Here is a 12,106-nt window from a genome sequence, read left to right on the forward strand (position 1 = left end):
TTTCAACTCTTAAATATAAGGAAAAAAATAGTGAAAAGATGATTTTGTCTAAAGCAAATACTTTTAATGAAGGCAAAAAGTTCAAACAATATTTCTAAAGCCCATCACACTTCAAATATATTATAGATAATAACGCAGCAGCAACAATATACAGGAAAAAAAACATCAAACACACATGATAAAGTGAAGAAAAACTGATATTGATGTCAACCCAGCACCAACCTACTTAAATTGTTCAACAAAACATTACATAACAGTAGATAATGATAATCAAGTGATTAAGTAGAGAAAAATTAAAAGTTATTGCTCCCTTAGAAAAAAGTTACAGGAGCGCTTATTGTGACCTTCATTCTGTGATTTTTTCACAATATTGGAGTAATATTTTAATTCACCGTTTTTACAGTTTCAAGAACCAAACAAAATTCTCACCTCCTCTAAGAATTCTAATATTGACAATTTTTGGGTCCCCATAAAACACCTATTAATATACTTAGCAATATTTGAAGTCATCATCCGACCTCTATTCACCGGTGAATGATACTTACTCGACAAAATAAAGTACATCAAAAAATTTTTGAGCTTCGTCATTGTCTAATTCATCAGCAATTGACGAAATAAACTTCAAATAAGTTATCGATTCTACCACAATAATTCCTTCACTTTTTACTTTACATATTTTATTTCGATTTTTCATTCATCAGAGTGCCTCAAAAAATTATAATATTCATCTTCTTGAATACAAAAAAAAATATTTTTTCTTTCAAAGAGATCAAGAATCATTGTTCAATTTTTTTGGTGAATTATGTTTTCCGATTGATCCAATTTTTATGTATTTATTATTTTCAAAATTTGAATTAGTGGAGCTTTTACATAAATTTAAGGATTCAGTAATCCACTTTTAATATACTGCATTCATTAATAGAAGGAAAATTTATTATTTTTCTTTTTAATAGACACTTAAAAATTTACATATACATAGCATTTTTATATATATAACGATTGTGTTATGTCAATAAATTTAGTGGGGTTGGGATTTATGTTATTTATACTTTTATCTTATTACTTTACCTTTTTTTTTCTGCTTGACTCTTGCCTTCAGAGAAAAGGGTTGTTCGAATGATAAAAATCTTTCACCTTTAATTTAGAAATTATGAGTTCAGAGTTATCTAGTGGAACAAAGCACATGAAAAGGATTTCAATGTACAACACTACAGATTAATAATGTAAACAAGTATTCCTCCAATTTAATTGTCTAATTTTAATCAAGAAAACAGAACTTCTAAATCTTGTGATATTAAGTTAAAAGTTAAGATTGTTACAATATTCTTCAATACCATGAAAAATTAAAAATGAAGTTAAAAATTAAGACGAACAAATTAAAGGAGACAAGAAAAATAAGAGAAAAATGCACAGAAAACAAAAGGCTAAATGGTATGATTATTGATAGATTTCCCCGGCAAAATATCCATAAAAAAGTTGAAGTATTTGCTACGATATTCAATCAGATCTACAGATATGCAAGTAAAATAGTGACATTTTTCGAGGGTTGATGAAGAATCTAAGCTTATGCTCAATCAGTAAATATCAATCCTTAACAAAGCTTGAACTCGAAAGAGAAGAGAAGAGAAGAGAACGAATTCCTGCAAGATGGGGCAATGATTTTCTGGGCAAAGGAGTCGAAAACAAAAAGTTGGTAGTGAAATGCGATAAAGAAGAAGAGAGGTTGTAGAAGCTACTTTTCTAATTGTCAATTTATTTGCTGGGTCATCTGATTTATTGGGCCAGGCCAGTTTTGAGCCTGATCTTATAAATACTAACTTGCTCCTTTTTATTAATAAAAGGATTCCAGGCCTGTATATAGTCTAGGTTCATATTACTATCATTCTTTGTTGACCCACGTTTTTAATTTTGAATCAAATTATCTTTTATCGTATCACTTCTTTTGAATTTATAAAAAGTTTTAACTAGAAAAAATGAATTAATTCGCTTTTGAAACTTCAAAAGTTGATCGAAAGATTTAAGGATTGAGAAAAAGAATCAAAATATGAATATACTAAAATCAATATTGAAGTAACATATATTATCTGAAAAATGATATAAAAATATTATTATATATCATAATAATTAAATCTCAATAATGATCAAATTATTTTTGAAGAATTAAACACACTTATTTAGATACAATATCACAATTCAAAAAAAGCATTTATAATAAGGATAGTGCTAAATGACCACAATAATAAAAATATTATATTACCTTTTTCTTTCAAATAGACAAAGTTATTTAATTTTTAAAGTAAAAGGATAAAAATGTTCAAAAGTTAACTAGTTCATAATGTGAACATAACTTTTTTCTATTGTGGCCAAAAAATTGAGAGAGTATAATCATATTTGTTATGAAATAATAAAGAACAAAGAAGAAGAAGAATAGAGAATAGAGAGTAATTCTTATTTCTCTTGAGCGACGAATTACATTGAAGCAAAACCCCTTTACTTATAGGGGAAAACTAACCTTGAGATTAGTAACTTTTCCATAAATAAACATACACAATATATGGTAAAGTAGGTATTCAGTATATATGGTAAAGTAGACATTCACTATATATGATATATTTATAACACTCTCAGTTGAATGTCTAATTGATAGATAATGTGCCTCGCTAAAACCTTACTAGAAAAAACCCAGTGAAAAAAAATCTAGTGAAGGAAAAAAAGTACACATCTCTAACAATACTCATATAAGCTGCCTCATTAAAAACCTTATAAGAAAAATCCAATAGGACAAAACCTCATAAGGAAAAAAAAGTACAGCGCGTATTAACTCCCCCTAATAAGAACATCCTTCAACCTTTGCATCCCGATCTTATGCACCATCTTCTTGAAAGTTGCAATTGGAGGAAACTTGGTGAATAAATCAATCACATTGTCACTTGAACGAATCTGTTGCATGTAACTTTCACCATTCTTTCGGAGCTCATGCGTGTAGAAAAGCTTTGATGAAGTGTGCTTCGTTCTATCTCCTTTTATGAATTCTCCCTTAAGTTGTGCTATGCATGCTGCATTATCTCCATATGAAATCGTGAGTACTTTGTCATATTTCAAGCCACATTTTTCTCGAATGAGATGTATTATGGATCTCAACCACACACACTCTCGGCTTGCTTCGTGAATAGTTATAATCTCAGTGTTATTCGATGAAGTGGCTACGATAGACTGATTTGTTGATCTCCAAGATATAGCAGTACCACCACATAGGAACATATAGCCTATTTGAGATCGAGTTTTATGTAGGTCAAATAAGTACCCAACATCAACATGACCAATAAGATCAAGACTGCAAACTTGCTAACAAATTAACTGAAAAAGGCTATATCAGGCCTTATAGTATTTGCAAGATACATTAGTGCATCAATTGCACTAAGATATGGTACTTCATAACCAAGGAGTTCCTCATTCTTTTCCTGAGGTCGGAATGGATCCTTATTCAATTTTGCGTGTTTCTCATTTAAGCAAAAATTCTATTGCTTTTGAAAACTCTCCAAGAGTTCAATGATACTCAAATCATCAAATTATCTCTTATGAGGATAATAAAAAGTTTCCCAGAAACTTTATATGCTTTAGACATTTTCAATCCTTTAGAGATTTTCATATGGATTTTTGTCAAGTGACAATATCTAACATGTCAAGTGTGACATCTTCAAGTGTCTGGACTACAAATCAAATAAGTTTTATACTTACCAAAATGCATCCTTCGTGTCACTTGATAAATATTTCTACGTCAACATGCTTAAATAAACGTTGAATTTGGATCCTCATAATACTTTATAATATTGCGTCAATATTGTATCAAAGATATTATCGATGATATATCATTTTGTATCGATTCACAATGTGACATAATATTTTGAGATCTCATCACTTCATTATTTTCAAGTACCTGAACCTATCATAAGGTTTCATGAAGTATTATGTCGTAGTCTCTACAAGAACACATTGCCTTCTTATTATGATTATTTGCTCCTTGTTTCATTTGGAACCGATTAGTCTACCATGTTTCATGAATGCATAGACTTTGTCCTTGAAGGACACAAAATAGGAGCATTTGCAGCTAAATATGAGATGCTTTCAACATTGACTTGAATTATCTTTGAATGAGGATCTGATGATAATTCCTAACATATTTCATAGCTACTTATAATCTCCCCCTTATGTTAGGGAAACTAACATACATCCTCCATCTTCTTTGAGGAATCCATCTTTGTGCATCATGGTATATTTATTTATCGTATGCCGCACATCAAAACTATTAGATGAAATAGTTGGTTCCTCACCTTGAACCAATTGAGAGGGAAGAAATAATCATAATATATTGGTGTAATACATACAAGTGCTATTGTATGCAATATATCATATTTCATACCAATACATGAAACTTTGTTCTCATTAGTAATGGTTCAGCTATTTATGGAAGGCATTCAATGCTAAACCATCATCATCAAGATGAATTATCTTGATTACATAATCTGAAAATTATGCTCAATTTATATTGAACAAATAACTTTATGAATGTCAAACGTAGATTGACCATGAATGTACATGTGATCATCTTATTGATGCATCTTTTCAACATAACACATGATATGTGAACGGGCCCATATTCACCTTTTATACTTTTCAAATTTAAGGGATTCAATCTCAACATTAGTTGGTCCAACCAACGTATCATGAGAACAAGCAACATTAAAGTTCATGAAGAATTTTCTGATTCTTCAATATATGTTCAATACTCAGTATGCACATCTTTGAGATATTGCAATTGTTCATGTCAACTTATGAACTTTTAATCTAGTAAACTCCAAGTTTACCATGATATGTGCTTTTACTTTAGTAAATTTCAGATTTACTATTACATGAATAAATTTCAGATTTACTATTACATGAATAAATTTCAGATTTACTACTTCAGAAGTAGATTTCAAAATAACTCATCTCAGTTATTATGCCTCTTTCGGAGGTGGGTTGTCATACTATCACAATCAAATACACATTTATATTAATAAGCTTCACTAAATATTATTACATTCACCCAAGAGAATGGATATGTGCTTATAATATCAAAATTATCATTCCCCAAGAATGAAATATAATAGTGTCTTAAGCCTATCAAATTATGATAGCTTATATATCTTATAACCTCTTTCATCATATTGCTACTTCAGGAGCAAATTGAGGCATTAATATGATGTAGAGAATTTTTCTCTAACATATCTTATAATCATAATAAGCGCGTGAAATATTATCACTTTTGATGATTATTATCATATTGTCTCTCCACGCTTATATTCGTGCATTCAATCACTTGTCAATGAATCAAGTTGTCAACTTTCAGATTTATGTTGTCATATTCACTTCATGGAATAGAGCACATTAATGGGATATATTTCATGACTTTTTATCAAATACCCATTATTTTGTCTTAGCCATCATAATATCATCAATATGGTGCATTGAGATTCAAACTCAACGTATTACCCATATAAAGGCGTCTTAGGCATAAATTAATGGGACTTAGACCCAACATATTATCATCCTTTTTGATAATATTATTCTTGAGGAATAAATTTAAAACATAAATGGTTCCAAACCAATTATTTTTCCTCAAATCCAACAATAATTATATTATTTGTAACAAAAGACAGATAACATAAGAAATTACTAACTTTGTCTTACTCTCAAACACTGGCATAATAAGCCAAAGTATAATATTTTCAGAGTGAACTAATATAACAGAATTTTACTATTCAGAAAATCCTCTATTGATGCGTTTTCAATATGATAGATTTAATTATTATAAAACTAAGAATCACTGTGTAAGCTGAGAACAAAACTTTAATCACATGTGCACATACAGTAATCCATGGTTGATATCTTCTAAGCATAATAGATTTGTACATTTGTCATATAATACTAACTTACTGTGTTAAAAATATGGCAACCAGAGATTCTTCATTCATATGATACTTAAGATTTTACTACGAGAAGCAATAAAATAGAGTTACTTTGTCATATTACCGATCATACCTCCGGTAAATCCTTTGCTTTTTTTTCGTTTCCAATCTTAGTATACTTTTAGAAGCTCGTGTTGATAACGTGTTAAAAAACAATAAAGAACAAAGAAAAAGAAGAAGAAGAAGAAGAAGAAGAATAGAGAATAGAAAGTAATTCTTATTTCTCTTGAGGGATGAATTACAATAAAGCAAAGCCCCTTTACTCATAGAGGAAAACTAACCTTGAGGTTTGTAACTTTTTCATAAATAAACATATACAATATATGATAAAGTTGATATTAATTATATAAGATAAAGTAGAGATTCTACTATATATATATAGTATATTTATAACAATATTTCAAATTTTGAAAAGAGAAATCATTGGAGAAAGGAAAAGTTTTAAGAATGGAACAACTTCAATATCAAGAGTCTTGTTTTACACTTGCACACCCGACCCTTCTCTATGGGCAACATTCTACGAAGCATTGTTGCACATTTTTTCATATGACACTGTTGTTTAGTGCTTCACATACTCTTCTCCATTTTTATTTAAATGTTAATCCACTATCGAAGGTCGGATGGAGTGTTAAATATTTTTTCTATCTTTAATTAAAAATTTAAAATCGCCTTTAATAAAAAGTATTTTAATTTTTGTGATAAAATTTTACGATGTAAACTTAAACTAATCGAAATTTAATGTGAATGTCAAACATCAAATGTGAAATCGAAATAAATAAATTTAAATGATAATCCAAAAGAACAGCTAAGCTTTTACTGTTACAAAAAGACAAAACTAAAACCAAGAACCAAAAGGATCATCTTGAACAGCCATTACAGCCAAAGTGCCACCATACTTGTCATTTTGTTTCTGCGAAATGGCTTCATGCATATTTATATTTATCCTGATGTGTAAAATAGACATTTTTACTCACATTTTTATAATCTCAACCCTAAAATTCATTAAAAATAAATTTTTGAACCTTTTCTTTATAACATTAACCTGATGATTTGACAAAGCACGTACTTTTTAGCTAGTGAGATCAATTTTTACCTTTAAAATACTTTTTAAAAATAATTATAAATTTAAAATAAAAAATAAAGAAATGGGTCTTCTTCTTTCATTGACCCCTACCCCCAACCCCTGCACCAGCTCATTCCCCACCCACCTCTCCCCCGTCCCCCCACTCCCAGCCTGTCTCCCCCCGGCACCCGATCTCCCCACCCCCAGCCCCTCCCCCACCTCCTTTCCCCCATTCTCCCACCTCCCACCAGTTCCCCACCCCTTTTCTCCCTTCCCCCACCCCACCCCACCCCCCACCATCAGCCATTCCCTCCGCCCCCACCCTCACCCAGCACACATACACCCGCAAAATTCAAAAGGAAAAAAAATGATTTCACACAAAAAAAAATCAAATTCAAAATTTATTTCAAAAATTGAACAAATTATTTTGATAGTAGAAATTACTTTAATCAATTTTTTTAGATTATTGAATATTATTTTTATTATTATTGTGAGGGTGGGTGAGTTTTGAATATTGTTTTTTTTATTGTTGATTATTGAAATATTCAAACATAATTTATTTTATATTATTGAACAAATATTTTGATCAATTTTTCGTAATAATTATATAAAATTGTCATTTTTTTAAATTATTTTGATAGGTCCCAAATATAAATATAATTTATTTATTTTTTGAACAAATGAGTGGGCGGAGGTGGGGAGAGGGTGGGAAGTCTTTTTAAAAAAATATTATATATATGTTGAATATTTAATTTCCTTGAGAAATGACATGGCATGTCACATGGCGGTGAATGTATTACATTCATGTTAGTTGGATGAAAAATAATTTAAAATATTATATTTTGATGGATAAAAGGATTTAAAATATTTTAATTTGATGAGTTAAAAGATTCAGATGATAAAAGTGTAAGTAGGACCGTGTAATTTACAATTTGGACAAGTACAAATATCCGAGAAGTTATGTCGCTTTTTGTTTTTATTTCCCCCCTATGTTTATTTATCATTTTGGGGCTTTTGATTAATCTTCAGTCTCGCCCAAAAAACCTTATTTTAAAAATAAAATAGTTCCTACCAAAGGTATCTTTACTCCTGTGGTTTAATCCAAAATCTTGTCATTGGACGCAACTTTGGTGGTGCCAGTGTACCTAATGCATGTGCAAGGATATAAAAGATCTGTAAGGGCCTGTTCGGGCCCCAATATCTTTGACCATAACGATACACAACTCTCTTCAAAGGAGAAAATAAAAAGCGGAAACTGATATAGAGTATAAAAGGCACATATAGAGCCTTTTTTCCTTTCATAAGGAACTAAAGTGGTTCAATACACTTTCACAACATTCAACGTAGAAGTGCACATTTCCCTATTAACTCACCCTTTTTGCTGCTTGACGCTTGCCTTTAGACCGGATGATAAAAGATTTTTCACCTTTAATTCAAAAATCATGAGTTGAGAGTCAGCAAGGGGAAGAAGAAGAAAGAACATGGAAAGGGTTCCCATCGCACAACACTACCGATTAATAATGTAAACAAGTATTCCATCAAATTTGATTGTTTGATTTTAATTGAGAAAATAGAACTACTAATACTTGTGAGATTAAATTAAAAATACGTAAGATTGTCAAAATATCCTTCAATCACCATTAAAAAATTGAAAATAAAGTTAAAAGATTAAGACTAACAAATTGAAGGAGACAGAGTGATAAGAGGAAAATAGAAAACAAAAGGCTAAATGGTATGATTATTGATAGATTTTCCCGACAAAATACCCATACATTTGCTGCTATAGAGAAAGAAGACTATAATTCCAATGTTCCACCCAAAACAAGACAGTCAACTTTCTCCATTCTTAATTGTTTAAAACAAAACTTATTTTTTTGTCATATACTAGTATAATCTTATCTTAATCCAAACAAAACAGAACCTAAAAATCTACTAAACCCTGTCTTCTGCCCCTAAAATTCTTCTTCATCCCTTAAAACACTATGAAATTAATAATTTATCTTAAACCCCACTACTACTAAATTACTAACCCCAAAATCCCATTCCTTTTGCACCTAAACAAACAATTTTCTTCCCAAAAACTCCACTATCAAAACCTAAATTTATTTTATTTTTGGGTCAGTAAGTCCACTCCTGAGGAAGCTGGTGTTCTTGGGACATTGCTGTTGGCTGCTTTCTCAAATGCGCCACATTGTTATTCTGGTACTTCAAAACACCACCTATCCAACCAAAAAAAAAAATTAATCAGAAAATACTCAAAATAAATATACAAAAAAAAAAAAAAAAGATAATTTGGGATAGGAAGTAGTTTTTTAAATTTACCATTATTAAATCTGGGTTGAACCTGAGACTGCAAATTCAGATTCAGGGCCTGGACCACTCTGTCTGGTAGAAGAACTGTCGAACCACCTGGTAAATTGACACACACACACACATAAGCACCACAGATAAATTATAAAGAAGTAAATAACATGAAAATAATAACAGCCAAAACATACAGCATACAGTATCAGACTTTTGTCCAACAAATCGGATAATACATTTTGAATCTTTCTTTACAATTCACACATTCAAAACACACAAAATGTCCAAATAAATTGTTAGAAAAAAACAGATAAGTGGGAAAAAAAGAGCCAGAAAAGTCCAAAATTCAAGTCTTATATTCTCACTATCAGCTCCAAGAAAGCAAATTTAATAAAATAGTATAACGTAAATGAAGAACAACCCATTGTTAAAATCACTGCAAACATGCAAAATAGCCAACAATACCAACAACACAGACCTTACCTCTACCTCATCACCGAGGTAGAGAGGCTATTTTCTAAAGATAATATGCCAAATAGCCAACAATAACAGCAATGACCGGAGACTTTACCACTACCTTGTCAAGGTAGAGACGCTAATTCCTAAAGACAATATGCAAAATAGCCAACAATAACATTAATGTACAGAGACCTTACCACTACCTCTACCTCTAGAGAGGCTATTTCGTAAAAACATGCAAAATAGCCAACAATAACAGCAATCTACAGAGACCTTACCACTACCTAGTTGAGGCAGAGAGGCTATTTCCTAAAGACAATGCAAAATAGCCAAAAATAACAGCAATGTACAGAGAACTTACCACAGAGGCTATTCCCTAAAAACAATATGCAAAAATAGCCAACAATAACAGCAATGTAAGGAGACCTTACCACCACATCGTCCAGGTAGAGAGACTATTTCCGAAAGGCAATATGTAAAATAGCCAAATCATACATATAATTTCTCTAATCAAATTTGGAATGAAGTAAAAATACCTTGCTTCTTCTTTGTTTCAGTTTGTGTTCCAGCTCTTCTGGGAATGAAGACCCCAGTTCCAGCACATTCTCGCTTTGGTCCAACATTTCCTAGGCCAACACCGCGCACTCCTGAGCCATATGTTGGCTGTTGCTTCTGCTGGTGATGGTGAGCTTGCTGCAAAGTTGGCCAAACAGACATTGCCATTTTGTTCAAAGGCCTATTATCAGCTACGTTTCTGTCTCTCCCATGAGTCAACTGTTGGTTGTTTTGGCTCAAATGGTACTCCCAAAATCCATCTTTTTCCTGACCCAACACTCCGTGGTGACGTTGCTTCATTATCTGTTGTTGCTTCAGCAGCTGAAACTAAATTTCCACATACAAAAAAAATCAATAAATTTAGAGCCCAAAAAAAAAGGAACTATTACAAATCTCATACAGAAATGAACATTACTTGAGCCATTTTGAACTGCTGATAAGAGAGTGGTGGTGGTGGTGGCTGATTAGAGTAAAACGAACCAACATTTGGTTTAGACATTTTTGAGTCTACAAACGCTGGATTTGTCTGCCTAGGAGGAGCCCAAATTCCATTTTTGTGATGACAAATTCCAACCTCTTCCTCCATTTTCTTCATTCTTGCAACCTCACCAACAGCAGCATAAAGCAAATCCACTGTCCCCTTTCTGCTCTGCAACTCAGGGCTGTTTGGGGTTTCACTGTTTGAGCCTTGTTTGGACCCCAACACACCACATAACGTTGACTGTGGAGAAGTCGACAAATTCTGCACCTACAAAAACCAAGATCAAGAAAACCCCCCAAATCAAAAAAAGACAATCCGGTCAACTGAAGCTCTGGCTACAGGGTCCAAAGAAAGGTTCGAACAATAAAGGTCTATTATACGCTTTGCATTTCTTGAACACATCAAATAAAAAATACTAGCATACAAAATGAAATGAACCTACCGAGACCAAAAACAAAGAACATTCCCAAAACCAAAAACCAAAGGCACAGCTCGATACACTAATGCTCACGCTATCACAGGGTTCGAAGAACGACCAGAGGATGTACAAAATGTAATGATAAACAAGAAAAAATGTAATACCTTGTGATTTTCAAGAGTGGCGTGAGCCATTTGTCGAGTTAACTCAGTAAAAAACTCTTCTTCATCACTCTCAGTCTCCGAAGAACCCACCAAAGAATCCACCGGTGAACTCAAATCAGATTTTGGAGCAAACATGTTAAACCCATAAGAAAACTCATTCACAAAATCACTCCCAAACCCAAAGTACCTTTTCCTTTCATTTTCCTCTTCTTTACTGTTGCCCTTAAAACCCATGAACATGTCATCGTCGTTGAGAAACTGCGGTGGTAGCCAAAACTCACACTCCGGAGACTCTTCACCCATAGAAAGTTGGAAAAAGAAGTTCAGAAAAAGAGCTGTCAAAATGAAAATTTGGAGCTTCAAAGTTGGATAAAAGGAGGAGGAGTGGGGGGAGACAGTTGGGGGATTATATAAATTTTGAAAAAGAAATTGTGATGAGACAGATAATGTGTGGGGTTTTTAAAATTGAAAATCCCAGGAGTATTAGGGAGTGTTCGGTAGGAAGGAAAAAATATTTTCGGAAAATAATAGTACTGTGACACTTTTTATTTTTATTTTTGAAAGTTTGATTGGTCTAAATATTTGCAAAAAATAATACTACCACGCAATTCTAGTACTCTAATAGATTTTATTTTTGTTTTCTTTGTTTTATTT

The 12,106-nt window shown here is 32.0% G+C and overlaps 1 protein-coding gene across 1 annotated transcript; it reads right to left on the reverse strand.

Moving 5' to 3' along the window:
* Positions 1-8,784: 8,784 nt before the first annotated feature.
* LOC107852917 lies at positions 8,785-11,901 on the reverse strand. Its single transcript, XM_016697951.2, has 5 exons — positions 11,453-11,901; positions 10,805-11,137; positions 10,371-10,716; positions 9,394-9,480; positions 8,785-9,290 (listed from the first exon to the last, which is right to left on the reverse strand). Exons 1-5 carry the CDS (start codon positions 11,753-11,755, stop codon positions 9,190-9,192), a joined length of 1,170 nt encoding a protein of 389 aa, XP_016553437.1. The 5' UTR covers positions 11,756-11,901; the 3' UTR covers positions 8,785-9,189.
* Positions 11,902-12,106: the final 205 nt, after the last annotated feature.

The sequence above is a fragment of the Capsicum annuum genome, chromosome 10 (genome assembly GCF_002878395.1).
Source record: "Capsicum annuum cultivar UCD-10X-F1 chromosome 10, UCD10Xv1.1, whole genome shotgun sequence".
In the NCBI taxonomy this organism is placed as follows: domain Eukaryota; kingdom Viridiplantae; phylum Streptophyta; class Magnoliopsida; order Solanales; family Solanaceae; genus Capsicum; species Capsicum annuum.